Source organism: Periplaneta americana, chromosome 6 (genome assembly GCF_040183065.1).
Source record: "Periplaneta americana isolate PAMFEO1 chromosome 6, P.americana_PAMFEO1_priV1, whole genome shotgun sequence".
NCBI classification, from domain to species: Eukaryota; Metazoa; Arthropoda; class Insecta; order Blattodea; family Blattidae; genus Periplaneta; species Periplaneta americana.
In genome coordinates, this window is record NC_091122.1 from 80,913,226 (window position 1) to 80,940,641 (window position 27,416).

The 27,416-nt window shown below is 36.5% G+C and overlaps 1 protein-coding gene across 5 annotated transcripts in view; it reads left to right on the top strand.

Annotated features, from left to right (window-relative positions):
• Positions 1–27,416, top strand: part of LOC138701460 (E3 ubiquitin-protein ligase SHPRH) — a 444,559-nt gene that overhangs the window by 166,000 nt on the left and 251,143 nt on the right. For all 5 annotated transcript variants that reach the window (XM_069828349.1, XM_069828345.1, XM_069828347.1 and 2 more), the window contains one exon: positions 24,772–24,959. In XM_069828349.1, coding sequence (XP_069684450.1) covers positions 24,772–24,959 — 188 coding nt within the window. The remainder of the gene's footprint in view (positions 1–24,771; positions 24,960–27,416) is intronic.

Sequence of the window (27,416 nt, forward strand, 5' to 3'; positions counted from 1 at the left end):
ACGCTAAGTGAACATAAAAAAAACACATTTATTAATTCTATGGCTGTGGTACATAGATTGAGAATTCTTACATTTTCGAAAGAAATAAATATAATTACATATAGGAGATTTTATTATTTGCTGTATCACTATTTAAGTTATTTAATAGACCAGAAATCTGAAAATTGATAAATATGTCACATAGGAGTTATTGCAGGAACAACGACGATTTACAAACTACTAACATATACAAACTACGAATAACATGTGGTGTACAGTGGACCTCTTAAAACCATAACTAATCTACGAGGCTCGTCCATAAAGTAACTTTCCCACTCGTCTCACAGCTAGCAAACCGTATGTTGCGTGAAGCAATTACTCCATGTATGTGATAGAGTAATGTCCTGGCATGGCGCATGCGCTAGTGGAACTTCCCAAGTGCTCTCAGTAGCTTTGTTGCATTGGTTGAAGATGGACGCTCCTATTCCAGCTCCCAACGTGTGTGAAGTGCGATCAGTGATAAAGTTTTTGAATGTGCAGGGCATAGTACTGATTGAAATTGATCGTTAGCTGTGCCAGGTGTATGGGCCTAACATCATGAGCATGCGTTGCTCCACAAGGTCGTCTGTGATGATGGTTGGCCTCCCAATGCACTCCTCGTCATGCACATTTTGGCCCCATAGACCTGGCATAGCTGACGATAAATTTCAATCAGCACTATGCCCTGTGCATTCAAAAACTTTATCACTGATCACACTTCACACACAGTGGGAGCTGGAATAGGAGCGTCCATCTTCAACCAATGCAACAAAGCTACTGAGAGCACTCGGGAAGTTCTGCTAGCGCATGTACCGTGCCAGGACATTACTCTGTCACGTACACGCAGTCGCTTCGCGCAACATATGGTTTGCTAGGTGTGGGACGAATGGGAAAGTTACTTTATGGACGCGCCTCGTATGTTGTGAGATATGACGTCGTTGGAATTTAACACGAGGTTGGTAACTGGTCGTTACTAGTGGACTGTGTGCCTTCTAATGTGTTAAGCAGTCCTTGCACTGTCTCAAAAAATTGCCTAGCGTAGTGGTGAAAACACAACTTGTATAATGTACATGCAGAAAGTCTCCATTGCCGTGAAGGCATCTGTGATCACTTTGAGTAGTACAAGCCATGCTAACCATATCCATTCGCGTAATTACGTGCTGACTCGTTTATACAAAGGAAAAATTCTGAAACTACAAGAAGGTGTGATTTTAATGACCGGTATTCTAATAAAAGTAACAGTGGATGAGAACTATTGAAGGAGGTTTACATTTTAGAAGAAAGTACTTATGTAGATGCTAGCTGTGTGAGGTAGCCAACCAAGTGGACACAACTCAATGGCGCAACTGGGTCTTACAATACAAAACAGGTGTAGCTGCTAGGAAGACAGTGGACCAGGAGAAAGTGCTAGATCAACAAGGAGTTTGCTTTATTGTGATTTTACATAGGGGATTATTTAAGTTGGGTAATTGTTCGTTAATTAATGGTGTGCTACTATTGAAGTGTTTAGCTATGTGGTACTCTTCTGTTGTGTTCATATATCTGTTATCATTAACTGTTCTGAGGATTTGCAATGTATCTTTTATGTTTGTGAGTTCGTGGTTGCTATTAATTAATTAAATGGGCCACATTCTTGGATTTATTCCTGTTGTGTTTAAAATCTACTATGTGTTTGCTGTAGTGGGTTCTGAAGTTCCTTCTGGTTTGTCCTATGTATTCGCTATGGCAATTTTTGCAATTCAACAAATATATTCCGTTGTTGGATAGACTGTCTTTCTTATGCGTGTTAATAGGGATGATATTATTCAATTTATTGTTTGTCCTGAAAGCTATGTTATTTTATTTTTTTTTTTTTTAAGGAAATTGCGTAGTTTGTTAGAGACATTGCCAAAATATGTCATTGATTTCCAACTTTCTTTTTTGTCTTCTCGTTCCATTTGAGTTAATGTAGTGCATGTGTTGGTTCTAGATTTGAATTTAGTTTTCCGATTTCGGTTCATATTGATTATGGTCTGTCTGTTGAAGCCGTTCTCCTGAGCTAATTTTAAAATGTAATTGTGCTCCGTTTTGTAATTATGATTGCTTAAAGGCATGTTTCAATTGAAAAGCGAAAGTTACTAATTTTATGTGTGTATGAGTGGTTGGAAGTGTAATGTATGGAATGGCTTTTGGTAGTTGGTTTTCTGTAAATATTATATCGTAATGAGCCTTTTATGATGATATTTAGATCTAGGAAATTTATTGATCTTTTGTTCCCAACTTCACAGGTGAATTTTAAATCAGGGTATAGATTGTTAAAGTTTTCGACAATTGTATCATGTATTGGGTTTTTACTCTTATAAATAACCAGTGTATCAACATAGCAGACGTAGTGCTGTATATTAAACTGCGTTTTCAAATTTTGAACATGTTTATTTTCCATATCCTGTAAGAAAATCTCAGCGAGAAGTCCTGAGAGTGGGTCTCCCATGGCTAATCCTTTTCTTTGTTGGTACCAACAAAGAGAAATAATTTTGTGTTAGTGTGACAGAGAGTAAATCAGCGATTTGTTTTATGACATTGTCGTTTATGTTTAGTTGTGTTAATCTATTTTTTACAATTTCTATGGTTTCATTTATAGGTATGTTGGTGTACAGATTCTCAATGTCGAGGGATGTTAGTTTTGAATCATTGTTCAGTTTTATTGGTTATAATGTGTTGATAAGGTGTTTGGTATTATTTGCTGTGTATCTGTTTTCTAGTTGTAGAGTCTTCTTTAGGAAGGAATGTAGAAATTTATTAATTTTGTGGTTGGGGCTTTCATACTGTTGACAATAGGTCTCATTGACAATTCTTTTTTGTGGGTTTTCGGCAATGTTCTTAATATGGAGATGCTAGGATTTTGGATTATATATTTTTGCATATTTTTGTGTGGGATGATATCAGCAGCTAATTTTATAGTGTGTTTTATTTGCTTTTGAAACATTTCTATAGAGTCTTTTTTCAATTCAACTACATCGTTTTTGTTAATAAAGGCTTTGGTTTTATTAATATACTCATCTTCATTCATTAGAACTATGGCATTATTCTTATCTGCCTTCACGTGTACAATATTATTTTCTTTCAACTTTTTACCCTAGTTTCTTTATTTTATGAATTCAGATTTTGCTTGTTTAAATTGTGTTCTAGTAGTGGGATTGTTAACATAATTTTCAATAATTTGTTATTTTTTTGTGTGTGCACTGTTTTGTATTGTGTGTTCAGTTTCATATTGTTAGTCTTCAGTAACTCTGTTAGTATTATGCATTGCGTAGTTGTGTTTGTACCCTTTACCTAATATGAGTGTTTCCTCTTGTGTGAATTCCATGTTTATTAAATTTACAATGTTCTTACGCATGTTCGCAGTTGCTCTTCGGTTTGTTGTGGGATTTTGTGTTGAAATCAGAGCATCATGTTTTTTGTTTAGAGTTATATACTTCTTTTCTATAATGCTGTTGATTTTCTCGGTACAGGCAATGTATGCAGTATCCCCAAAATCCCCTAGAGTTTTGGCAAGCTGTAGATGGAGATCGTACACTTTTTTATTTAGACTGTTTTTCTTCAAATATTGGAATTTTATTTCATTTTTAACCCATTGTATTTGTACGTAGTGTTTATTTCTTTGAAACGATGTGGTCTTGTTCAGCAAAGGTAATGTCGCATATTTCGGAATAATTTTATGCGAGAGACATTATATATTGAACCATATATTAGCTTTTGTAGTGAGCAGTTTAATTTTTGTGTTCAAGAAGGCATTTAAGATCTTCATCTGACTGGCGTTTAACAATTTCATTGTCAAAATGGTCCGATAAGCAGGTACACTAAAACAAAATAATATTTGTATATGGTTCCGTCTAATTACTTATCTTTAATATCGAAATAAGTCAGCAAATCATGATGTAATTACACATACTCATAATGGTGGGGGGTGGGGAAGGACGAACGTTTTCGCCATAAATGGCATCATCAGGTCCCCAGTTAGGCGGTAAATGCTAAGTGAACATCATAGTATATCTGGTTTTCATGGAAAAAAAAAAAATATATATATATATATATATATATCCCTCTCCCCCTCCCGCTTCCCTCCCCTGCCCCTCTCTCCCCCTCCCTCCCTCCCTCTCTCATGGTGCGGAGCAAGCAATAGAACTGAATATTTCATAACATGTCATTAGAAAGCCTTCAGTTCAAGTAATACTTGGGGCAAGTAATATGGCAGATTACTTTCGAAGTGCATCTATCAAACAGAACTAGATGTGAATAAAACACTACTTTCCAGTGTGCTGAAATAACTCAGTTTGAAGCCACCAGCATAGCTCAGTCGGCTAAGGCACTTACTTGCTGATTCCGAGTTGCGCTCGAGCGCGGGTTCGGTTCCTGCTTGGACTGATTATCTGGTTGGGTTTTTTTCCGAGATTTTTTCCCAACCATAAGGCAAATATCAGGTAATGTATGGCGAATCCTCTGGCTCATCTCCTCAATTATCATTTCGCTATCACCAATTCCATTGACTAAATAATCTCGTAGTTGATACAGCATCGTTAAATAACCAAATAACTCAGTTGGTTGAACAGTGTGCTGAGGAGATGAATCTCTGTCTTGAGGAAGTTTAAGTTCACGGAGAAGACAATATATTTTATGTTTTGCAATTCATTTACTGTTTATAGATATATATTTTTTTAATATCATATTTCACATATTTGTATTCTGAATGTTTAGGTAGTTCTGAAAAGGACTGTTTGACTAGGCACCATATTGGTTGTTCAATATCGCATGCAGTATCCCTCATTCTCTACAACCATCCTCATATTTTAAGGCAGGGATCTGAGAAAACCAGCTGCACGACGTTAGCCCTGGGTCACCTTTTGTCAGGTGTCTAGTATGACATCCCATAAAGCATCTTTAGTTGCTAGGAAGTAGTCAGACCAGTTTTCAACCATGACATATTTCTTCTCCAACTACACATTTTCGATGGAGCTGAGATTGGCCTCAATAATGCCAGTCCAGTATCTCCACCTTCTTGTTGTCAGCCAGCCATACTCCTGCTGTATGGATTGGCAACTGATTCTGCTGGAAAAGAATAATTCCATTGGGATACATTTGTCGCACTGAAGGGACCAAGATATCTCTCAGAATATGGAGATATTGGGCACTGTTCAGTTCACCATCTATTCTGTATCTTGTCAAGATCTCTAATTCTACACAAGGGTATAAACCTCCATACAGATACAAACGTGACCAGAATATGCATACTCTTTCACGTATTTTGCTTGTATCAGGCCCTGCAGGCTGGAAAAGTTCGTACCAATCTATAATTTGCCGAAGAAAACACATTTTTTTCTCAGTTTCGATCATATTATCTTGAGTGAAAGCTAGCCGGTAGAGTCTGTAGTCCTCGGAGTGACTGTCTTTCACAGCTGTGCATCTACATCCTTCAGACAGTTTGTCACAGTTTTCAAACACTGGGAGAATTACTGATGCATATCATTTGACAGGAATTGTGGAATAGATTTTCCTGAGCCAGATCTCCAGCACGGTGTCCTGAGCTCGAGTTGAAACATGCCATATCCCGGCCCATGTTGATGAGTAGAAATCCCATAGGTCTTGTATTGCACTACCCAACATTGGCTGGTGTGAACTGGAATTCCAAGTGACAAAATGCAGCTGAACTTGAAATATTCCCATTCTCGATCAAAGTGTTCATATGTTTTTGAATAGGCTACCCGTGGTGGTGCTTGGTTATATAATAAATCATGATGTATAATATATATATATATATATATATTATATATATTTTAGTTCTATATAGTGTGTTACAATCATAATTTTCGTGCATAATAGTATTAACCAATTATAGTGTTCGAGCTCTTAGATTAGTGTTAGTGGTAAATATAATTTACAAATAACCTGTAAATATGGTACAAATAGTACCAACTTTAGTAGAGTAAAAAAAAAATGCCTCCTGTCATTTCAAAATTGAAGAGAAAGAAGTTGGCGAGTCAGACAAGGAAGGTACAGTAGAGCATCGATTATCCGAATACTGATCAACTGAAAGTGTTCCAGTCGGTAAATTTGAATTTGCGCGTGTGCCATGTAGGTGTTTCGCTAGCGCTGTTTGTGTGATTTAGCGGCAAAAAAACGAGTCTCAGCTATGAAGCAAAAAAAAAAAAGTTTGGACTTCTTTTCCTAAACTGTAGGCCTACTTTAATGGCCATTTTGAACTTGTCACACTAGGCTAGTCAGTTTTGTGTGTTATTTGTAAGACATGTGATACAAAATATACAGGGTGTTTAAAAAATACGGGGCATAATTTCAGATATGTATTTCCCACATGTAGACAATCAAAATAGTTCATTACAACATGTGTCCGGAAATGCTTTGAAATTCACCGGAACGTTTTTCTTTCCACAGGTCGTTGCCGTCAAAGGAGACATTAAGAGGGCACTCTGACAGTTCATTCCGAGGCGAAGGTTACATTCAGTGTTGTGTAGGCGTTAGACTGTGTGACATGTATTCAAATCAAGAGCTGGCAGAGATACACTTCATGTACGGTAAGGCGGACGGCAATGCTACGCTGGCTCGTCGTTTGTACCAGGAGAGGTACCTACAGCGACAATGTCCAGATCGGAAGACATTTGTACGTCTCCATTACCGTCTGTGCGAGTATGGAAAATTTAACTCTCCTGGTTTGGGAAGGGGACGACCAAGATCTACAACTCCAGAAGTACAGGAGGAGATTCTGGAGGCTGTGAACATGACTCCTTCTATCAGCACACGAAGGGTAGCATTGCAAGTCAATGTTCCTCATACAACTGTCTGGAGACTGTTGAAAGAATATCAATTGTATCCTTATCATTTGCAACGTGTACAGGCCCTGTCACCAGCAGATTACCCTGCACGAGTTAGGTTCTGTCAGTGGTTCTTGCAGCAGTGTGGTGTAAATCCGAACTTAGTATTATTTACAGATGAAGCACAGTTCACACGAGATGGCATAACAAATTTCCACAATCAGCATGTATGGGCGTATGAAAACCCACGTGCAACTGTTCCATCTCATCACCAGGTGCGGTTCTCCCTCAACATGTGGGCCGGTATCATTGGTGATCGACCCCATGTACTTGTAAACAGACTTACGGGGCAGGCGTACACAAACTGCCTGGAAAACACCATACCTCATGTTTTAGAAGACACTCCACTGATCAATCGTCAACACATTCACTTCTTGCATGATGGCGCTCCTGCACACTTCAGTCGTACGGCTCGCCGGTACTTAGATCGAAGGTTTCCTGATCGATGGATAGGTAGAGGTGTCCCAATTGCTTGGCCTCCATGCTCACCTGATCTCAACCCTCTCGATTTCTACTTGTGGGGCTATTTAAAATCATTGGTTTATTTGTCTCCGGTGCCTGATTTGGAATCCCTTCGGAATCGAATTGTGGCATGTTCTGAAGACATACGCAATACTCCTGGAGTTTGGGATCGTGTTTGCAGGTCAATGAGACATCGATGTGAGGTCTGTATTCAAGCAGGAGGTGGACATTTTGAACATCTTCTGTAATGACAACGACCTGCGGAAAGAGAAACTTTCCGGTAAATTTCAATGTTGTGAAGGCCATAACTCGGAAATGAAGCATTTCTGGACACATGTTGTAATGAACTATTTTGATTGTCTACATGTGGGAAATACATACCTGAAATTATGCCCCGTATTTTTTGAACACCCTGTATATTATATGTACAGTTTTGTGTTTAATATCAGTATTTCTTTGTTTCATACTGCTACTATGACACCGGAACTATTTGTTTTTGTAAAATATAGTAATCCGAAAAATCAGTTATCTGAACACTCCCCCGTCCCCAATTGTTTCGGATAATCGATGCTCTACTGTAATATGTAATGTGTTAAAGTTCGTGAAACAAGAAGCTTGTGAGGGAGTAACAATTCCAGTGGAACAAGTTCAGTTAAGAGCTGAAACAGCCATATGTATATCAAGAAGCAGCATCCAAAAAATCAAGAGGGAGGGAGAACAGTGTAATCCAAGGGGAAAACGTCATTTGAAAATCCAGATAAAAAAAGGCAAGAAAGAAATTTATCGAAATTGATGAATTCGATGTAGGCGTTGTTTGTAGATTAATTTATAATTTTTATATTACTGAGAAGTGTGTTCCCACGGTGCAATTAATAAAAGAAACTAAAAGACGCTATCGGATTTTAGGGTGAGATCACATGTGTGAGAAGACTATTTAAGAAACTGGTTTTAGATGGAGAATAACCAAATCGAGCAGACTTCTCTTGATTGAAAAAAATAACATACGTGAAAAAAGGATCGCATATTTAAGCCAATTAAAAAAGTACAGAGACCAAAGTAGAGATATAATTTATGTAGATGAGACTTACATTTTGTTATCCCATGTAAAAGATAAATCGTGGAATGATGACACAGTCCATGGCCTCCTTAAACTCGTATCAAAGAGGCAGCATCTGATAATAATTCATGCAGGTGGGGAAAATGGATTTGTACCAAATGCTCTTCTAATGTGGAAATCACATGAGATAACAGGAGATTATCACCATCAGATGAATCAAACCAATTATGAGAAATGGGTGAGGGAAAAACTGATCCCAAATTTAAGGCTGAACTCAGTTGGGTTCTGGACAACGCACCATACCATAACGTGAAAATAAACAAACCTCCTAATTATAATTCAACAAAACAGCATATGAAAGACTAGCTCACAAAGGAGGGAATTCCATTTTCTGAAGATATGCTGAGACCCACTTTGTGTGAACTAATTAATCGACATTCAGTATTCCATGGACAAGATTTTAGAAAGTGCAGGACAGGTTTCCCTCCGTATCATCCTCACCTAAACCCTTTAGAAAACATGTGGTCTATTGTAAAAGGATGGGTTACTTCTAGAAACGTATGCTGTAACATGACATCTGTTAGAGATTTGTGCACTGAGAAATTTAACACAATCACCAAAGAGGACTAGTTTCCTTTCTGTGAAAAAGTAAAGGAACTTGAGCGGGAATACATGGAATGAGAAGTGGGTTTCGACAATGTGATAGAGTTATAATAAATTTAGGAGGTGTTGATAGTGACAGTAACAGTGATGGAAGTAATGAATCTGTAGTTGACAGAGAATTTGATGGAATAGCTGAGCTGTGTGACAGTAATTAAAGGTAAGTGGTCGTACTCTCTATTTTAGTGTACGAAGGATTTCTTAAGCATAGAAAATAGTTTAAATGCCCCACATGTCAATGTTATTGAAGTATTTTGTTACGATTTTGTAGTACGAAACACTCACTCTTAGTGTAGTGGGAACCAGTTGAGAACTGTGTAGGCCTATACCGGTACTATATAATATATATTACGAAAGCTGTAGTTTAAACAATCCATTCCAACTGTAATAAGAACTCAAAAAGAAGTTTATAAGCATATTTTAACACGTGACAATTATTACATTGTGAGAAAAATTTTAGTAATTAATAAACTTGTCACACATTGGGGTTCTTAATATCGTGCTTATATTAAATGTAAATTCAAAGCAAAAGGGAAAAAAAAAAAACACTTCTCATTGTTGAAATACCGTATTTCATACTTTCGCGCGTAGATTTTGAACCTTGAATATGATGGTTAAGAAGTTCCCAGTGACTGTGCTGTGCAATCTGTTAACTACAAGAGAAACATAAACAAACAAATACAACTATGTGTGATATTTTTATATGACAGTGTTGATTTCTGTATGAAGAATATTGTTTATTTTTTCTATTTATTATCGTGACACACAGCATATCTCTAATAATAGCACTGATTGTGACTTACTATTGTGGTGCTACAGTATTTATGTCACGATAAATGTTTTCATGTCTGGTAGTATATTCCCATCACACACCTTGCTTCTACCCACTGCGTGACGTCACTCATGCTTGCAGATCCCAGGCGGGAAGTGTACGTGAAGATCATTAAAAATATGGTAAAATTTCTTCTGTCCTTTTCACACATCTACGTTTTTTACACTTACACGATCGCGTTTTAAACACCAGGAAATAAGAAATGTCATGGTTCTAAATAAATTTCACTCGAAATTAGGTTTGCCGTGAAAATGTAAAAACGCGAAAATACATTACATGTTCATTGTTAAGATACCGGTACTGCCCACTTTGAAATTTCTGGAAATTTGAAGCTTCCCATGCTTTCCTCCACCAGTCTTGTGTCCTTTATTGACACTGTTACTACTTTAGAAACAGAGAAACATTTTGTAACACACAGTGATGTAACTGAACAAATCATAAGAACAGTTATTAAATTGAAGGCATAGCTTATTCCTTAGAAGTAAACAGTCTCAAATAACATAATAAAATAAACACATGTTATTAAATGAAGATCACATTGTCGTAAAATTTTTTGGATTGGAGTTTGAAATGTAATATATCAGCCAGTTTTGGCTCTAAGTAGCTAAGATTTTCTGTATCTTACATTCTTCAAGAATATGTGTCATAAATTTGAGCACTATATTATACAGGGTGATTCACGAGGAAAGGTAAAAAATTTGGGTTGTGAATTCTGGAGTCATTCTGAGTCAAAAAGTTCATATGAATATGGGTCTGTTTTCGAACAGCTACAGAGATATGGCTCTTTGATTTTACAAAAATTCCTGGGATTCCATTGTATACTAACTCGCATTTAAAGACAGATAACGGACAAATTTAAAATTTATATTCACATATGCATACATACCTGATATTCTAGACATTGGGGTCGATGTTTCAGCACATTTTCAAAGGTACTTCAGTCTGCTTCAATGCAATGTTGCACTCACGCGTTAATCGTGCTCATCGCTCTGGAGAGTTGCTCATGGCTGTTTTCTATGCGGCATGCAGCATCCAAAATCCAGTCGATTAGTGCCTCTCTCATTTCCACCTTCCTTTGGTATACCAAGTCTTTCATCCAACCCCGTAGACAGTAGGCTAAATACTCTTCGATCTGGTACCCTTCTGATTGGATAGCGTCGTTCATATTGAGTGACGGCATGCAAGAAACTTCCATCGCACAAACCATAAATATACACAATATCGGAGTATTCTGCAGTCGAAAATTTATTCTTGAAAAACACAACTTAACACTTCCGATAACTGTACCTGTATAACTACTATACTGTAGGTAGCTGACTGAACTGCTGTGAACTGATAAGTGATGCTGTACTTGTATTATGTGCGGGTACTGTGTCATTACATCAGACAAGGGCAGGCGATTGGACCTCACCACCTGGTTTGTGAGGTGAATGAACTTCTCTTACTCCATATCGCTCACAATGTTGATTCCAATGTTATGTCATCCATTGCGATCGGTGACCTTGTCTCAAGTCAGCAGCATATGGTAACGTCTGCTTCACATTGAGGCAAGACTTTTACCAAAAAAAATTCATCTAGCTCCACCATTGTTAAAAAACAGACCTATGTTCATAAGAACTTTTTCACTCAAAATGGCCTAAGATATCGTATCCTAAATTTTTTACCTTTCCTCATGAATCACCCTGTATATATAGACTCAGAGATAGTTTAACTGTAAAATTCTAAATTTCTCTTGTGAAAATTTAATAAATTGACCTAACTTGGACTCCCCATATAGTTTTCAAATATTGTTTCAGATGTTAATGCCATTTCAGCTATACGGTTTTCTTTCTTATGCACTTTTTTCTTCAGACCCCCATAAAAACATATAAATGAAGTTTTACTGTGGTCCCTTGGAGTGTTATGACTGCTTCCCAATGTTATGGTAGCTGTTGGATGAGATTTAATTCTCCTTGAAGTTTAGCTCTTGGATGCTTTGGGTCACAGCTGTATTTAGGTCATTTATCGTTGTAAAATGTTGACCCTGCAGTGGATTTTTCATTTTGGGGAAAAGGTCATAATTAGGTGGACTCATGTAGGCTGGGTAAGGGAGTTTTTCTCATTTGTAATCAGACAGTACTGCCCTCATTGGCTCAGCAATATGCAGTCTTTCATTATCGTGGAGGAGCAGCACATCAGACTCCAATAGCTGTGGTTGGTTTTGGCGAATTTTTGGGCTCAATTTCTTACACAAAAACTCTTAGTAGTAATGTGCAGTGACTGATGTGCGAACAGAAACACTATCAGCAGCAGTAACACTTTAATAAATATACACCATAATGGACATTTACTTGACTTTTGAATGCTGCTGACGGCATTTTGAGGGATGTGGTAAAGACTGGTGCTTCCATTTAGCTGATTGTAACTTCACTTCATGTTGAAAGTCACGAATACATAGCAACAGTGCATCTTAAGAATGACTCCCTTTCTTGTTGAACGCATGAGAGTAACAGACTTGCAGTTTCTTTTGTCGTACTTTGACAGCTTATAGGGAACCCACTGAGCTGTGACCTTTCTCTTTTGCTCTGTTAAAATGCGATGTGCCGATGATTTGGATATACCACATTCTTGGGCTATCTCTGCACAAGTCATTTGTCTGTCTTTTTCCAAAACATTGGCAACAGTGAACTTTGCAGTGAAGTTCCATAGTTGATTGAAGTCTTCCAAGGCGTTGGTTGACTTCTATTGCAGTATGACTTTCACAGAAACTTTGAGACCATCGGAAAATGTTGCTACAGTGTACTATATAGTCACAACATAGTTCTCGAAGCAATTCATAAATTTCCGTCGGAATACATCCACGTAAAATATCTATATTAATGAAGGATCTTTGATCTAAAACAGTGACATGTACTGAATGATTTTCGTCGTCTATTTTGCTTATACATACACAAAAAAAAAAAAGTTTATAAGCAATTTAATTGAGCTTGCACAGAATCATTTAGAATGACTCTCACTATTAACACAATAAATAACAATAAATAAAGTACAGAAACAAACCAGACTGAAAGCATGTGAAGTGTTGGCAAGACCCACACTTATGTATGACAGTGAGACTTGGACGATCTGAAATGAAGATACACAATGCCTAACAATAGCTGAAATGAAATTTTTAAGAATAACTGATGGTTACAGTCTCTCAGATCATAAAAGAAATAACCTGATAACAAAGGAATTAAATATAACCTCCATTCACGAACACCTTAACAATTACAAACAGAATTGGCTCCAGCATGTCAACAGGATGGACCGTTCCTGATTGCCTAGACAGATCCTCAGATACATACCTCGAGGGAAAACATCTTTGGGTCGGCCCTTAAAAAGATTGAAGGAGTGGTGGTGGTGGTGGTGGTGGTGGTGGTGGTGGTGGTGGTGGTGGTGGTGGTGGTGGTGGTGGTGGTGGTGGTGGTGGCGGTGGTGGCGGTGGCGGCGGCGGCGGCGGCGGCGGCGGCGGCGGTGGGCATTACTTTTTGGATCTCCATAATATATCCAGTTTCAGTCAATTATTCTAACAACTTGAAATTTAATAGTGAGTAATTTTTGATAAGTGAAATGGTGCTTCTTGCAAGGCTGTTAGTAGGTGGTTCAGATATTTAACAATAGGTAGCACCCCTTATACTTTTTAATTAGCTAGGTTTATTGCAAGAACAAAACGAAACTGCTCTTCTTTTGTGCAATGACAAGACTCTTCACTTGCTGTTGTTTACCCAGACTCTATGAGTGTCGCTAGTGCCGAGAAGTGGAGACCATTTAGTTCATCAGAGACTATCCAGAGTGTACCACAGGCAGTGGGTCTACATTGCACTCATGATGAATGATGATGGAGAATTATTTATATGTCAGAGGAGAACCAGAGTTCCTGGAGAAAGCCACACTGTGTTTCCTGGGCTATGAGCTTGCCCAACACAAATTATATATTCATAGCGGATCGAACTGAGATTTGAACCTGAGCCCTCTGACTTATAAGGTCAGCATAATAGCACTGATTCACTCTGGCAGTATCACTGTGAATGTTGTTGTAACCGACATTTTATTAACTACTGAATTTCCACTGCAGTTTTGACATCAGACTTTTGGACTGTGTCAAAAAGTTACCATCTGTGAAATACAATGAACAGAGAAGTTGTGAACATTAATAGAGAATGTAGGGAACGCCTTGTGGTTCATAAGGAAAAATCGACAGCAAGGAAGTGTAAAAAATATTAGGCTCCTGATCCTAATCTGCAGAATCTTCAAGGTCAGGTGTCTAACCTCTATGTCGTTGTAGGAGTGGGATCTCACAGAAAAAAATGGAAAGGAAGGTTATTATCAAATACACTATCTACCAAAAAGTAATTGGGTACTGTTTTTGCCCCTTTTAGAATCTCGTGGTAGAACCTCTTGTTGCTATAACAGCAATCACCCTGTCGGGCATGCTCTCCACTAGTTTGTGTGGGATATCCACTGGAATGCGTCGCCATTCCTTTTGCAACATGACACTCAGTTGGACAATGGAAATTGGCTGCAGTTCCAGTGGATATCCTACACAAACTAGTGGAGTGCATGACTGACAGAGTGGCTGCTGTTATAGCAACAAGAGGTGGTACCATGAGGTTCCAAAGGGGCAAAAACAGTGCCCAATTACTTTTTGGTAGATAGTGTACTATTTTCATACAACAACTTATGGTAATGTCCCTGTATGTCTGAACTTCTTTTGCTATGGTTTAGACTTCCTAAGTCAATAATAAAAGTGGCGAAGATTTTAAATGACGGAGATATTCGACTTGAGGAAAGAAGAGGTATAAAAACTCTACGAAGTTGGAAGAGACAAATGATGCTGTTAGCAGAGGTGCCAACTATTACAGACTGTCCGTAATTATTATGGATATCTTCTCATTATTACGGAATAATGGCCAAAGAGAAAATTACTATGGAAAAACAATATCATGGAAAATATGTAATATTTTAATTTATTAAGCAGCTAGATAATAAGAGAAAATATGTCAGCACTGCTTGCTTCTAGTTCTGTGCACAACATTTGATACGTATGTGGAAGAAATCATGACTTACACGTACTACAACTACTGGTGTTAAACCAGGAAGCAAGTTGATCTGTGATGTTACATCGTCAACATGTGGTGTGATTTGAGAAATTGTAAATAAGATGAGTGAATTCGGCACTTTATGTTGTGCTTTCGTCTGTTACATATATTATATGTGTCTGTTATTTCAAGTATTTTAATTTCCAGTGACTGGTTTTCTGAAATGAAGCATGTAAGTTCTCCACTGCATCCACTAGTAAAAACACAGCAGTATTACAAAAATGTCGAGATGGTTTACACAAAGGAATGACCATGTTTAATTGCTTCACGTGTTATGAAATTGACGTGTTTTGTAGTGTGTGCTCATGTGATTTTTCTATAGCTCATAGTGGCCCAAATGACTGTGGAAGAAACATTGATTGAAAGAAGCCTAAAACATATGGACAAGTGAAATTGGAAAACAAGCATATTTCGTCATTCTTTGTTGTTAATAATAATGAAACATTGGTCACGAATGTCGAATTGTTGTTTACATCATTTGTTTTAGAGCACAATATCCGATTATCTGTTTTTGACCATGCACGAAATTTATTCAGAGCAGTTTCCTGATTCTCTAATAGCAGAGAAGCATAGTTGTGCAAGGACAAAAACTTCTTTAGTAGTTCAGTACATTATAGGTGGGACAAAGAAAGAAACTGTTGAATTTTTGCAAGAAACACCAGTGTGGTTATTTTCTTGAAAATGTTGTAAAGAACCTAGAATATACGTAAATTAAAGCAAAACTTGATCTTAGAAATGAAAGTGGACAAGTAAAATATAAAACATTACACAAAATTGTATTAGCTGTACTGAGTGTGCCTTACAGTAACTATCCTGCAGAAAGTGTTTTCACTGTTGTGAGAAAGAATCAAACAGAATTCAAGCCTGTGTTAAGCACATCAACACTGTAGTCACTTCAGATCCAGAAAATCAAGATGACATCACAAGGAGAAGTATGTTTCAAGAAGAAATTTACAGAAAAGCAGCTGTTAGATGCAAAACATGTAAAGAAGAATGTTTTATTGCAGAAGAACTGACAGGTAACGTATAATTATGATATGGCTCAGATCTGACTTTTTCGGAAGGGAGGGTGAATAAAATGAGAATACACCTCAAAGATTGGCACCTCTGCATTAGAAATTTTATAAGAAAGTTAAGAGGAGAATCATCACACTATGGATGCAAATGTATCTTGAGTCTTCTTTCTTAATGAGAAAATTGTTCACTCTGTACCAAAGTTCTGTCACTAATAATAACAGAAAAGTAAAATTGTTCATATTCTACAAAATCTTCATAAAGGAATTGAATATTGGTTTTTCAAGTCCAGTCACTGATGCTTTGTTTCACGTGCATTACATCAAGAAATAAAATTACAACATCTTAGATAAGTTGATGAGTGAAATAAAATTAACATAACAAAACTGTGAGTGCACTCCGAACTAATGCTTTTTATGAACTTTTCGTGAAACTAAAGAATATGAAGACGTATCATTCTGTTTTGATTTGCAACAGATCGAGCCATTACCAAGAATACCAAAATAGGTTTTCTACAGCCAGCGAACAAATTTCCATAGCTTCTGTTGCATGCTCTGGCCAGAATAAAAATATTTGCTGCATGCCTTATTGTACTGGTTGAGTAATGAATCTCCTCAGCATATTACAAAAGCAGAAATTGTGTTTCTTGTCAGAGGCATAGCTTTTTGCCAGCAACAGAATTTTTGGATGAGTTGAAAAAGTTCTAAGGAAAAGAGCTTTTATTGTTTCGCCTAATGACTATAATGCCATGTATGGTGGGTCCCTATCACCACGGCATGGCGCGTCCTCAGGTTGCGGATAGAGGAGACGGCCTCCAGATATGGAGGGTAGCTGCAAATATATTGAATAAGCAGTCGTGGACAGCCGATAAGGGGTGGTCCTCCAGCTTGGGGGTTGGACGAAGGGCTAACAACCCATCACCGTAAAAAAACAGCTTGTTACAAATCCCTACAATAAGCCTCGGAATAGGACTGATTCTCTGGCACGACCACAGCAAAGGAATAAGGTTTTGAGATTTGGCACTTGGAACGTAACTAGTCTTTATAGAACAGGAGGGGTAACATTAGTAGCAAAAGAACTAGCTAGATATAGAATAGACTTCTTGGGAGTACAAGAACTTAGGTTAGATGGGAATGGCATATCACAAATAGGAGATTACTTGTTGTATTTGGGGGAAGGAAACAATAATCACCAATTAGGAACAGGATTCTTTGTTCATAAAGGAATAAAATCAGCAGTAAAAAAGGTCGAATTTATCAGTGACAGGTTATCATATTTAGTACTTAAGGGTAGATGGTGCGACATCATAGTTATAAATGCTCACGCCCCTACAGAAGAGAAAGACGCCCATATAAAGGATAGCTTCTATGAGGAATTGGAACATACTTTTGATCAGTTCTCTAGATATCACATGAAAATTTTATTGGGGGATTTCAACGCTAAAGTAGGACGGGAGGATATTTTTAGACCAACTATTGGAAAAGAGAGCCTACACGCAATTAGCAGTGACAATGGAGTTAGATTAGTCAACTTTGCCACATCGAAAAATTTAATTGTCAAAAGTACAACATTCCCCCATAAGGATATACATAAATATACTTGGACTTCTCCAGATGGATTGACACACAACCAAATAGATCACATCTTGATAAATAAACGGCGACATACTAGTATAGTAGATATTCGAACTTTCAGGGGTGCAGACTGTAATTCTGACCATTATTTGGTGATTGGAGAATTAAGAGAAAGATTATCAGTAGCCAAGCGAGTAGAGCAACAAGTTAATATTACTAAATTCAATATTTTGAAATTAAAGGACGAGGAAGCTAAGCAAAATTATCAGGTCGAAATTTCGAATAGGTTTGCCACTTTAGAAAGTTCCGACGAAGTTGAGAAAGAATTAGATGTTAATAGCGTGTGGGAAAATATCAGAGATAGTGTCAAAATTGCAGCTGAGCAGAGCATAGGTTATTATGAAACTAAGAAAAAGAAACCATGGTTTGATGAAGATTGTTGCATAGTAGTAGAAAGAAGGAAACAGGCAAAATTGAAATTCTTACAGGATCCAGTTGAGGAGAAGAGAGATAATTATTTCAATGAAAGACGGGAAGCAAGTTGTACACTTAGGACTAAAAAGAGAGGTTACTTGAAGGAAAAACTGAATGAGGTAGAAACAAATAGTAAGAATAAAAGCATTCGAGATTTATATAAGGGTATAAAGGAATTTAAGAACGGATATCAGCCAAGGGTAAACGTGATCAAGGATGAGAATGGTGACTTGCTTGCAGACTCTCCATCAATCCTAAACAGATGGAAAAACTATTTTGCGCAACTACTAAATGTACATAGGCCAAATAGAAATGATCGGGACGAAATTGAAATACAAACTGCTGAGCCATTTATACCCGAACCCACGCTTTCAGAAGTCGAAATTGCAATAGAAAATCTGAAAAAGTACAAGTCTCCAGGTATCGATCAAATTCCAGCAGAATTAATACAAGAGGGTGGAAGTGCATTATATAGCAAAATTTATAAACTTGTAGTTGCTATTTGGGAAAAGGAAATTGTACCAGAACAATGGAAGGAGTCCATAATTGTACCTATTTTTAAAAAGGGGGACAAAACCAACTGTGGTAACTTTCGAGGAATATCACTTTTGTTGACGTCGTACAAAATTTTGTCCAATATTTTTTTGAGAAGATTAACTCCGTACGTAGATGAAATTATTGGGGATCATCAGTGCGGTTTTCGGCGTAATAGATCGACAATTGATCAGATTTTTTGTATTCGACAGATAATGGAGAAAGAATGGGAGTATAAGGGTACAATACATCAGTTATTCATAGATTTCAAAAAGGCATATGACTCGGTTAAGAGGAAGTATTATATGATATTCTTATTGAATTTGGTATTCCCAAGAAACTAGTTCGATTAATTAAAATGTGTCTCAGTGAAACATACAGCAGAGTCCGTATAGGTCAGTTTCTATCTGATGCTTTTCCAATTCACTGCGGGCTAAAGCAGGGAGATGCACTATCACCTTTACTTTTTAACTTCGCTCTAGAATATGCCATTAGGAAAGTTCAGGATAACAGGCAGGGTTTGGAATTGAATGGGTTACATCAGCTTCTTGTCTATGCAGATGACGTGAATATGTTAGGCGAAAATCCACAAACGATTAGGGAAAACACGGAAATTTTACTTGAAGCAAGTAAAGCGATCGGTTTGGAAGTAAATCCCGAAAAAACGAAGTATATGATTATGTCTCGTGACCAGAATATTGTACGAAATGGAAATATAAAAATTGGAGATTTATCCTTCGAAGAGATGGAAAAATTCAAATACCTTGGAGCAACAGTAACAAATATAAATGATACTCGGGAGGAAATTAAACGCAGAATAAATATGGGAAATGCCTGTTATTATTCGGTTGAGAAGCTCTTATCATCCAGTCTGCTGTCCAAAAATCTGAAAGTTAGAATTTATAAAACAGTTAAATTACCTGTTCTTCTGTATGGTTGTGAAACTTGGACTCTCACTCTGAGAGAGGAACATAGGTTAAGGGTGTTTGAGAATAAGGTGCTTAGGAAAATATTTGGGGCTAAGCGGGATGAAGCTACAGGAGAATGGAGAAAGTTACACAACACAGAACTGCACGCATTGTATTCTTCACCTAACATAATTAGGAACTTAAAATCCAGACGTTTGAGATGGGCAGGGCATGTAGCACGTATGGGCGAATCCATAAATGCATATAGAGTGTTAGTTGGGAGGCCGGAGGGAAAAAGACCTTTAGGGAGGCCGAGACGTAGATGGGAGGATAATATTAAAATGGATTTGAGGGAGGTGGGGTGTGATGATAGAGACTGGATGAATCTTGCACAGGATAGGAACCGATGGCGGGCTTATGTGAGGGCGGCAATGAACCTTCGGGTTCCTTAAAAGCCATTTGTAAGTAAGTAAGTAATGACTATAATGATGTTTACTAGCAAATAGCCAGTGTAATGTTAAATGCAGGTTGCCTAAAATCGGGGTTCTATGTATCAGTGCCATTTCCTTAAAGATATACAAAAACTTGTGTTTACCAAGAGGATGACATAAGCAAGATTATGGCTGGCATGAAGGACACAAAGTCTGTCAAAGAAGATGACAAAAGAGTGAAAAAAAGCTGTCTTTAGCTAATTTGGAAGAGCTACATAAGAAATTTGAGAAGAGATATCCAGGCTGTAAAGTTGGTTTTTAAAACTTTGTCATCTGAGACCAAAACACTTTATCTGGGGCACCTGAAACATGTAATGTTTGTGTGTGTATGATTTGCGAAAGTACAAAGATCATGTTAACTTGTTTGCAGAATATGATATAATATACTATAATATAATATAATATAATATTGTTTTATTAATTCAGTCTAATTGACATATCACAAATATAAAAAGTCAATGACACTTACCCATGTGAGTGATCATTGTGTACTATACAAATATAAAAATTAAAAATTAAGCAAACGTTTTCGCCCTTCGGGCATCATCAGGCTTTTTTACATACAATATCTTGTACATTTTGTCTCATATTGTGGAACGAATGATTAATCACAACCTTTTTAATAATTAAAATAATAACTATTTAAAATTGACTTATGGTAATTAACAATCTAAAATTAATGTACAGAGATGAAAATTTAATACATAATAATGATATAAAATTGTGGCTGCACTGTTTAAATTATAACATCATAAAACTGTGAACATGATAAAAACATTTCATTCCTCTTTAAACTTCATAATTTCATTAATTGGATGTTTTGCTCCTAGTCTTGTTTCAGTGGTTCATAATTGTTATGGTGAAATCAATCTGAAATATATTAGTTATTATGTAGAGAATCCTATATGACGCGATGTTAAAATTTATTAAATTGTTGTCGAAAATACTCACATTTAAGATCGTTGTATACTGCATAGGTTATCTGTGTTGACACATGCTCATCTAACCCCTAGCCACTTTATTGTAATAATACTGGCCTCTCTGTTAACTACAATGGTTGCTGAAGTGCATCTAGAGCAATTTCCTTTGTAAACTGATGCAATTGGCAATTTAAACCTCGCTATTTCCATAGGATACTTTCGAAAGATATTGATTTGCATGGGTTGGTATGGTAACTACATTTACTGCCACAGTGATACAAGAACAGCTTCATGCATTCGACATTTTTTGGATGAAGGCATAAATAATACTTCTCAAACAGTGCCACATAGTTTACTGGACCACCATTTGGTACGATTGTGACCATTGTAAGACTTTGTGTCATGAAAGACCGCGAATTTTTAGATCCTAAAACTGTGTTTTAGGTGCCTAACATAAGCTCTTTGAGTACTTCATTTAGGCTTTATAAAACATAAAATAGGCTCTAAAAGTATAGGATAGGAAAACACTATAAATATTTAAAAACTTAGCGCAATGTTAACAAATTAGCAAATTTATTGACAAGCCAAAGAAACCAACATTATACCTATATATATTATACCTATACATAGAGTTGTAAACTACAGGAAATTGCACTTGAATGTTTGTATAAAGGATTCAACTTTCTCAAAGGCACCAGTACTGTCACTTAAAATTATATGTATACACCTAAATACATTTAAAACTCCACAAAAATTGTTTCAATTTTCAAACTGTAGTTGGCTTCACAATAAATTACTGAACCTTCTAAGTGTTCCAGAGAAAAAGTTTGATGCTTGTTAGTGAAAATCAGTTTATAAGCAGAAAAAGAACATTCTACATCAACAGACATGACAGGGGCATACTTCAATTTTGACACATGTTCAACTGGAATGTTGCGATCAACTTTGTCGAATTTCCCCACAAAAATATCTGCTGCTGCACACAGTTCATTCAGGCCATTGTTATTTTGTAAAACATTTTCCGTTTTTGTACACACTTTTTCTCCGACATTTCCTGATGCTTCGTAAGCTTCCTTGAATTTTTGTTTGAACTCCTCCAGTAAAGTCATATTTTCATAGCTAGGTTTTCCTGCACCTTCCAATTCTGAAATGTATAGTGGAACCTAATATAAACCAAATCACGAGGGATAGAGGGATCTTCGAGTAATTGTTTTGGTGAAGTGACACAAGCAGCATCCTGGGGTAAATTTTTAATGACTTTCTGGATCTTTAAGAAATGTTCACTGTAGTACTCTGCTGCTTTTCACCTTGTATCCCATCAGATAAGAACTGACTGGTGGCAAAGAAATATCTGGAAATTCTTTGAAAGCCTGTATACTTGATGGTGGCTTAATGAAAACTTTCTTCACTGTAGAGATTAATTTATTGACCCTAGGAAATTCTACCCTTACTTGTTCTGCTATGTTGTTCATATGGGCAAGATACGTGACATGCAACATAAAAGGATAGAAACCCTAGGCAACATCATTGCAGCAACTATGTATGCCACTGCATCTCTGTAGGCGACAATTATTTCCTGTTTGTCATAGGAAGTTGCTTTGTGCATATTATGTAAGCTCGGGATGATGCATGTGGATTCAATTTCCCAAAGCTAACTTTTCAATATATCTACCAAGACCATCAGTCATTTTGTCAAGTGATATCCAGATGTTCAAGTCTGCAATATCTTGTGGGATTCTGTTCATTGCTTCATTGTACATTGAATCCAAGTAATTTTTGCATACCGTTGACTCAGAAGGGACTGATTGGTGGCAGTATTTTTCAAGAAATGCTTTGAATGTTGGATTTTCTAGTTTCTGGAATGGAATGTTAGCTGCCACAATGGCATGACATAAGTCACTGTAAAACTGATTCTTTTTGCTGGATTCTTCAAATGATTGCGTCAAAAGAATGTGCATAAGTTTAGATTTGTGTTTGGCATTTGCCTCATTGTCAGCATTTGCCTTTATGTATCACTCCTTGTGCATGCTGAATTAAATTTAATTTTTTTTTCATTCGAAACCTAAAAGAAAAGAAAGGAAAAGGGTCACATAGCGTGCAGATAGCAAATTATTTTAAATTTAATTCGGATAATTTGAAGTTAATATCATCTGCTTGATATTTGTTTACTTAAATATTAGGTCTAACACATTAATATAATAATGTGCTTGGAGGAATATAATTTTTTTCCATCTGTCGAAAACGTCGGAAATTCTTGAAGCCACTGCCACTTATACAGCTTGTTTTGAAAACTTGCTAACTTTTGGTATTGTCACCACTGCACTAATATGAAAACTGAACTCGACTAAAGAAAATGAATTTCGAAATCGTATTTAAATGACAAAACTGTTGGTTGCGCCCAATGTTGTCGGTAAAGTTAGCTAGATTGAAACAGTCAACAATGGAGAGAGAGGGGGGAGGAAGATGGAGAGGGAGAGAGAGAGATATTTTATAGCATAGAAATTGGATATTTTTAAATAGCACTTCTCAAACAGGGAAAAAAAGTATCGTTGTCTAGTTTGAAATAGGGAAAAATGTGTAAAAATGTCAAAATAGCATTTTTTAAGTATAAATGTTCATCAAACATGTGAATAGTATGTCCCAAAGCTATACGTTATAAATAGAAAAATAGGTTTTTTCCTAAAAGTCCGTGGTCTAACTCATGAATGTATTGACGAAAATACAGCCTTCAGCCTTGATATTGTCAATGCACAAACTGTGTAGCTCATGACGTCTGCTTGCACTATAAATGTTAAATTCCACAACGACTTTCGGGAACAAATATGTGTCATCTGATGATTTCAAAAGAAATTCATCAGTTTCTGACTTGCAGAGAACATTTGATTTCTTCACTCATATCACACAGAAAATATAATAAATAAATAAGTAAATGAATGGATGAATAATTAAATTAATTAATTAATGGGTGAAATAATGAATAAATGAATGAATAACTAAATATATTAATGAATGGAGAAAGAAAGAAATAAATGAATGAGTGAATGAATGGATAACCTTGCTGAATGACAAAATATTGACTTTTCCCTTCACTTTCAGCATAGTTTTAAGCGTAGTATACAGTTACCAGAATGATGAAAGTCCTTGGACTGAAGAATATAAGAGTTAATGTCTAAATTTAAAATTATCTAACACATTAATAGTAGATAAAAATCTAAAGCACTATTTGCTCTGATATGTAGGCCAGGATGACAGTTTCATTTGTTATCTTCACGTTTTTCTCTGCACCAGGCCAAACATTTTTCGTATTTTCTGTTGTATAATTCCTTGCATCTTTGTAAAATCAAGAAAGATTCTGTTGCTTGGCTTTCTCAATTCTTTGTGGTGGAAGGTCATCCATCATTTAAATATCTGTTATCGATGAAAATTGAAAGTTGCCTTGGAAATGGAAACAAACTATGGCTTCTAAAAAGCCATCATGTCATTACGTGAGAGAGAAGCATACCATACTCGAATATTTTAAGTCATTTTGTAATTATTCTCAATTCTCAATTTATAATGCTGAAATTTCATAAAAGTTGTGTCTAGCTTGTGTGGAATCTTGATTATGAATATTATGACACTTGTGAAAATTAATGCACAAGCAATTGTACAGACCCAGAAGCAAAATTTGGGCCACCTGAATTTTCCAAATAAGCATTGAGCATGTGCAGTATGTTATAACTGGACCTTGGGAAATTCAGGTGGCTCAAATTTTGTTTCTGGGTCTGTACCACCATGATACTGAATATTATATACTTGTTACATAAATAACTATTTTAGTAGTTATTTCTGTTTCATCCAACAGATTGAGACATGTGAAAAGGTTTCTTGCTCCTCCGTCTCCCCTTCCATGTGTTCAGTGGTGGCGTTTGTGCCTTGATGAAGCACAAATGGTGGAATGTACAGGCAGCAAAACAGCTGAAATGGCACGGAGATTAGGAGCAGTTCATCGCTGGGCGATTACAGGAACACCTGTCCAAAAATCTATGCATGGTGAATTAAGTGATTTTTAATGTAATATAATTTATATAAGTAATTGATATATTGGACTTCAAATCAAAAACAAAGTAAGGTAAAATGCAGATAACTTTCTTAGTGTGGGCAACAGTGAACACAGGAGGAAATGGCCTAATTTTGCCAGAAGCCCTCTATCAAGGACAGGGTTCTTTCACTTGCAATAAATCTAACACAAGACTTACAGCTTTAATTTTCCTCCTGGAGGTTACCATCCAAAGGATTTTGTTATCCTTCAAAATCTATCACCCTTGGTTGAGTTTGAACCCATGAACCTTGGATCCAATTGCCAGCATGTTGGCTCTGTGACTATCAATGAATAGTAATTCTCTACTATAGTGTGAAAAGGGATTAATTGTAATCACCAATTTTTAGTAAATTATGATGATATGCTATTTAAAAATGGTTATGTTATTTGTTCATCATCAAATATATTAAAAAGTCTTTGTAGGACAATATTGAAGGTTAGTTTGTAAAGTGAGCATTACCTGAAACATTCGTATTCTTTTATATTAATTACCTTCAATTAAAAAGTATTTTATTAAAATACTGTAATTTTTGGTGATCATAGTAAAGTCACTTGAAGTGGAAACATCCGGAAAATAACAAGTCAAATCACGACAGATTGTTTTATATGTACGAGCATTGTCATCTTACAAGGGAACATTCTCTACCTGTGAACTGCGATTTCAATAAAAATTCTCACATTTGCTAAGTTTGAGTCGATAAATAATCTGGTAATAATCACTCATCAAGCTTTTCTCTCATTAAAGAAATATAACGTATTTAATTAAACGTCTTATAAGCCGCTCTTACACGCAAGCAGAACACGCAACACAGCATGCTATGAATTCGTTCATACTGCACGTACCGGTATGCGACCACCACACTGCTGAGCTCTTGACCTTCAAATCATGTCTGTAACCCTGTATGTTTGAGAGGGGGTTGCAGGTGCCGTACTTTGAGTTGTATGTTAGTGTCTTCTGATGAATCGTGTGGAAGTGGTGTTATGAAAGGAAGTGGTTGTATAGCAAGGTCCGTGTACGGTCGGTCGCTGTCGCTCTCACAGGTCCCTTCATAACAGCGTTTAAAGGGACAGTCAAGAGGGTTGTAAATCTGTGACGTCACCACGGGAACACTATACTGTAGGCCTACTCATTTTCAATCCTCGGCTTGCACTTTCTAGTGATAACCAAGTGATTTAAACATCTGTATTTATATATTTGTTAGGGCCACATGTGCACTGGAGGAATAAAGGCTTAGGGGTATAACTCCCACTACAGTATCTCTTTTTTTAATTCAGTGATGGTTTACTTTCCAAATTCTTAGCAATATAAAAACTATTATGAATGCTTCATTGTACTTGCTTTTGTATCTCTAACCTTTGTAGAATATTTCAGTCCAATTTTAAAGAAAGTTATTAACGAATAGTTGTAGTAGTAGGTTTATTTTGCCTGGCAGAGTTAAGGCCATGAGGCCTTCTCTTCCACTCAACTAGGTTTCAATAATATACATGAGATACAAAATTTGATTACAAAACAACACAAAAGAAAATACCTTTTATATATTATGTAACTGATCTTGACTATTTGTAATTTTATATTATGTAACTGATCTTGTCTATTGCAATTTCCTACTATATCTTTCGCAGCTTTGGATCAGAGGGAAACGTATGATAACACTCGAGCCTTTAGTTTTACTGCTATAATTCTGACACTCGCTCACCACACAATTTGGCATTTTGCATTCTATAATAGTAACAATATAGGCCTATTATAAATAGCACACTAGCAAAGTCTATACCAAACACAAAAACACACTCCGCGTTTTGTAAATTCCAGTAATTACTAATAAAGGCAGTGCAAGCCAAGGGGATGACAGTGGAGTGTGTTCCCGTGGTGACGTCACAGATTTACAGCGCCTTCACTTTCTCTTTAAAGGCTGTTATGAAGGGACCTGTGAGAGCGACAGCGACAGACCATCCACGGTCCTTGGTTGTATAGTATGTAAGTTTTGAAGAATAACAAAAGTGATAAGACATTCATTTAGTTTGTAATCATCTATAAGAATTGTTATTATGTTTGTGCACAGTCCTAATTTGGGTATTTAAGAGTGTTTGCTTTTATTTTCACTATTTTAGTTTCTAAAATTGAGATCTATTAATCCAGTTAATGTTATATATATTCTAAAGAATCTAGTCAATTCAGAATACAGTGAACTACAGTAAGACGGTATTGATGTTCAGTCTTTCGCTTATGAACTATTTGACCTGATTCAGGATAAATATCAATATAGAGATGCAGTTATGATATAGGACATCATATCATTAGATGTAGGTAGTGCATCTGACAGTGAAAACAGTGATGAATTTGTGAATCTCGATGACACAGACAACCTCCATCAACAAGTGAGTATGAAATGCCATCTTCAGTTAAG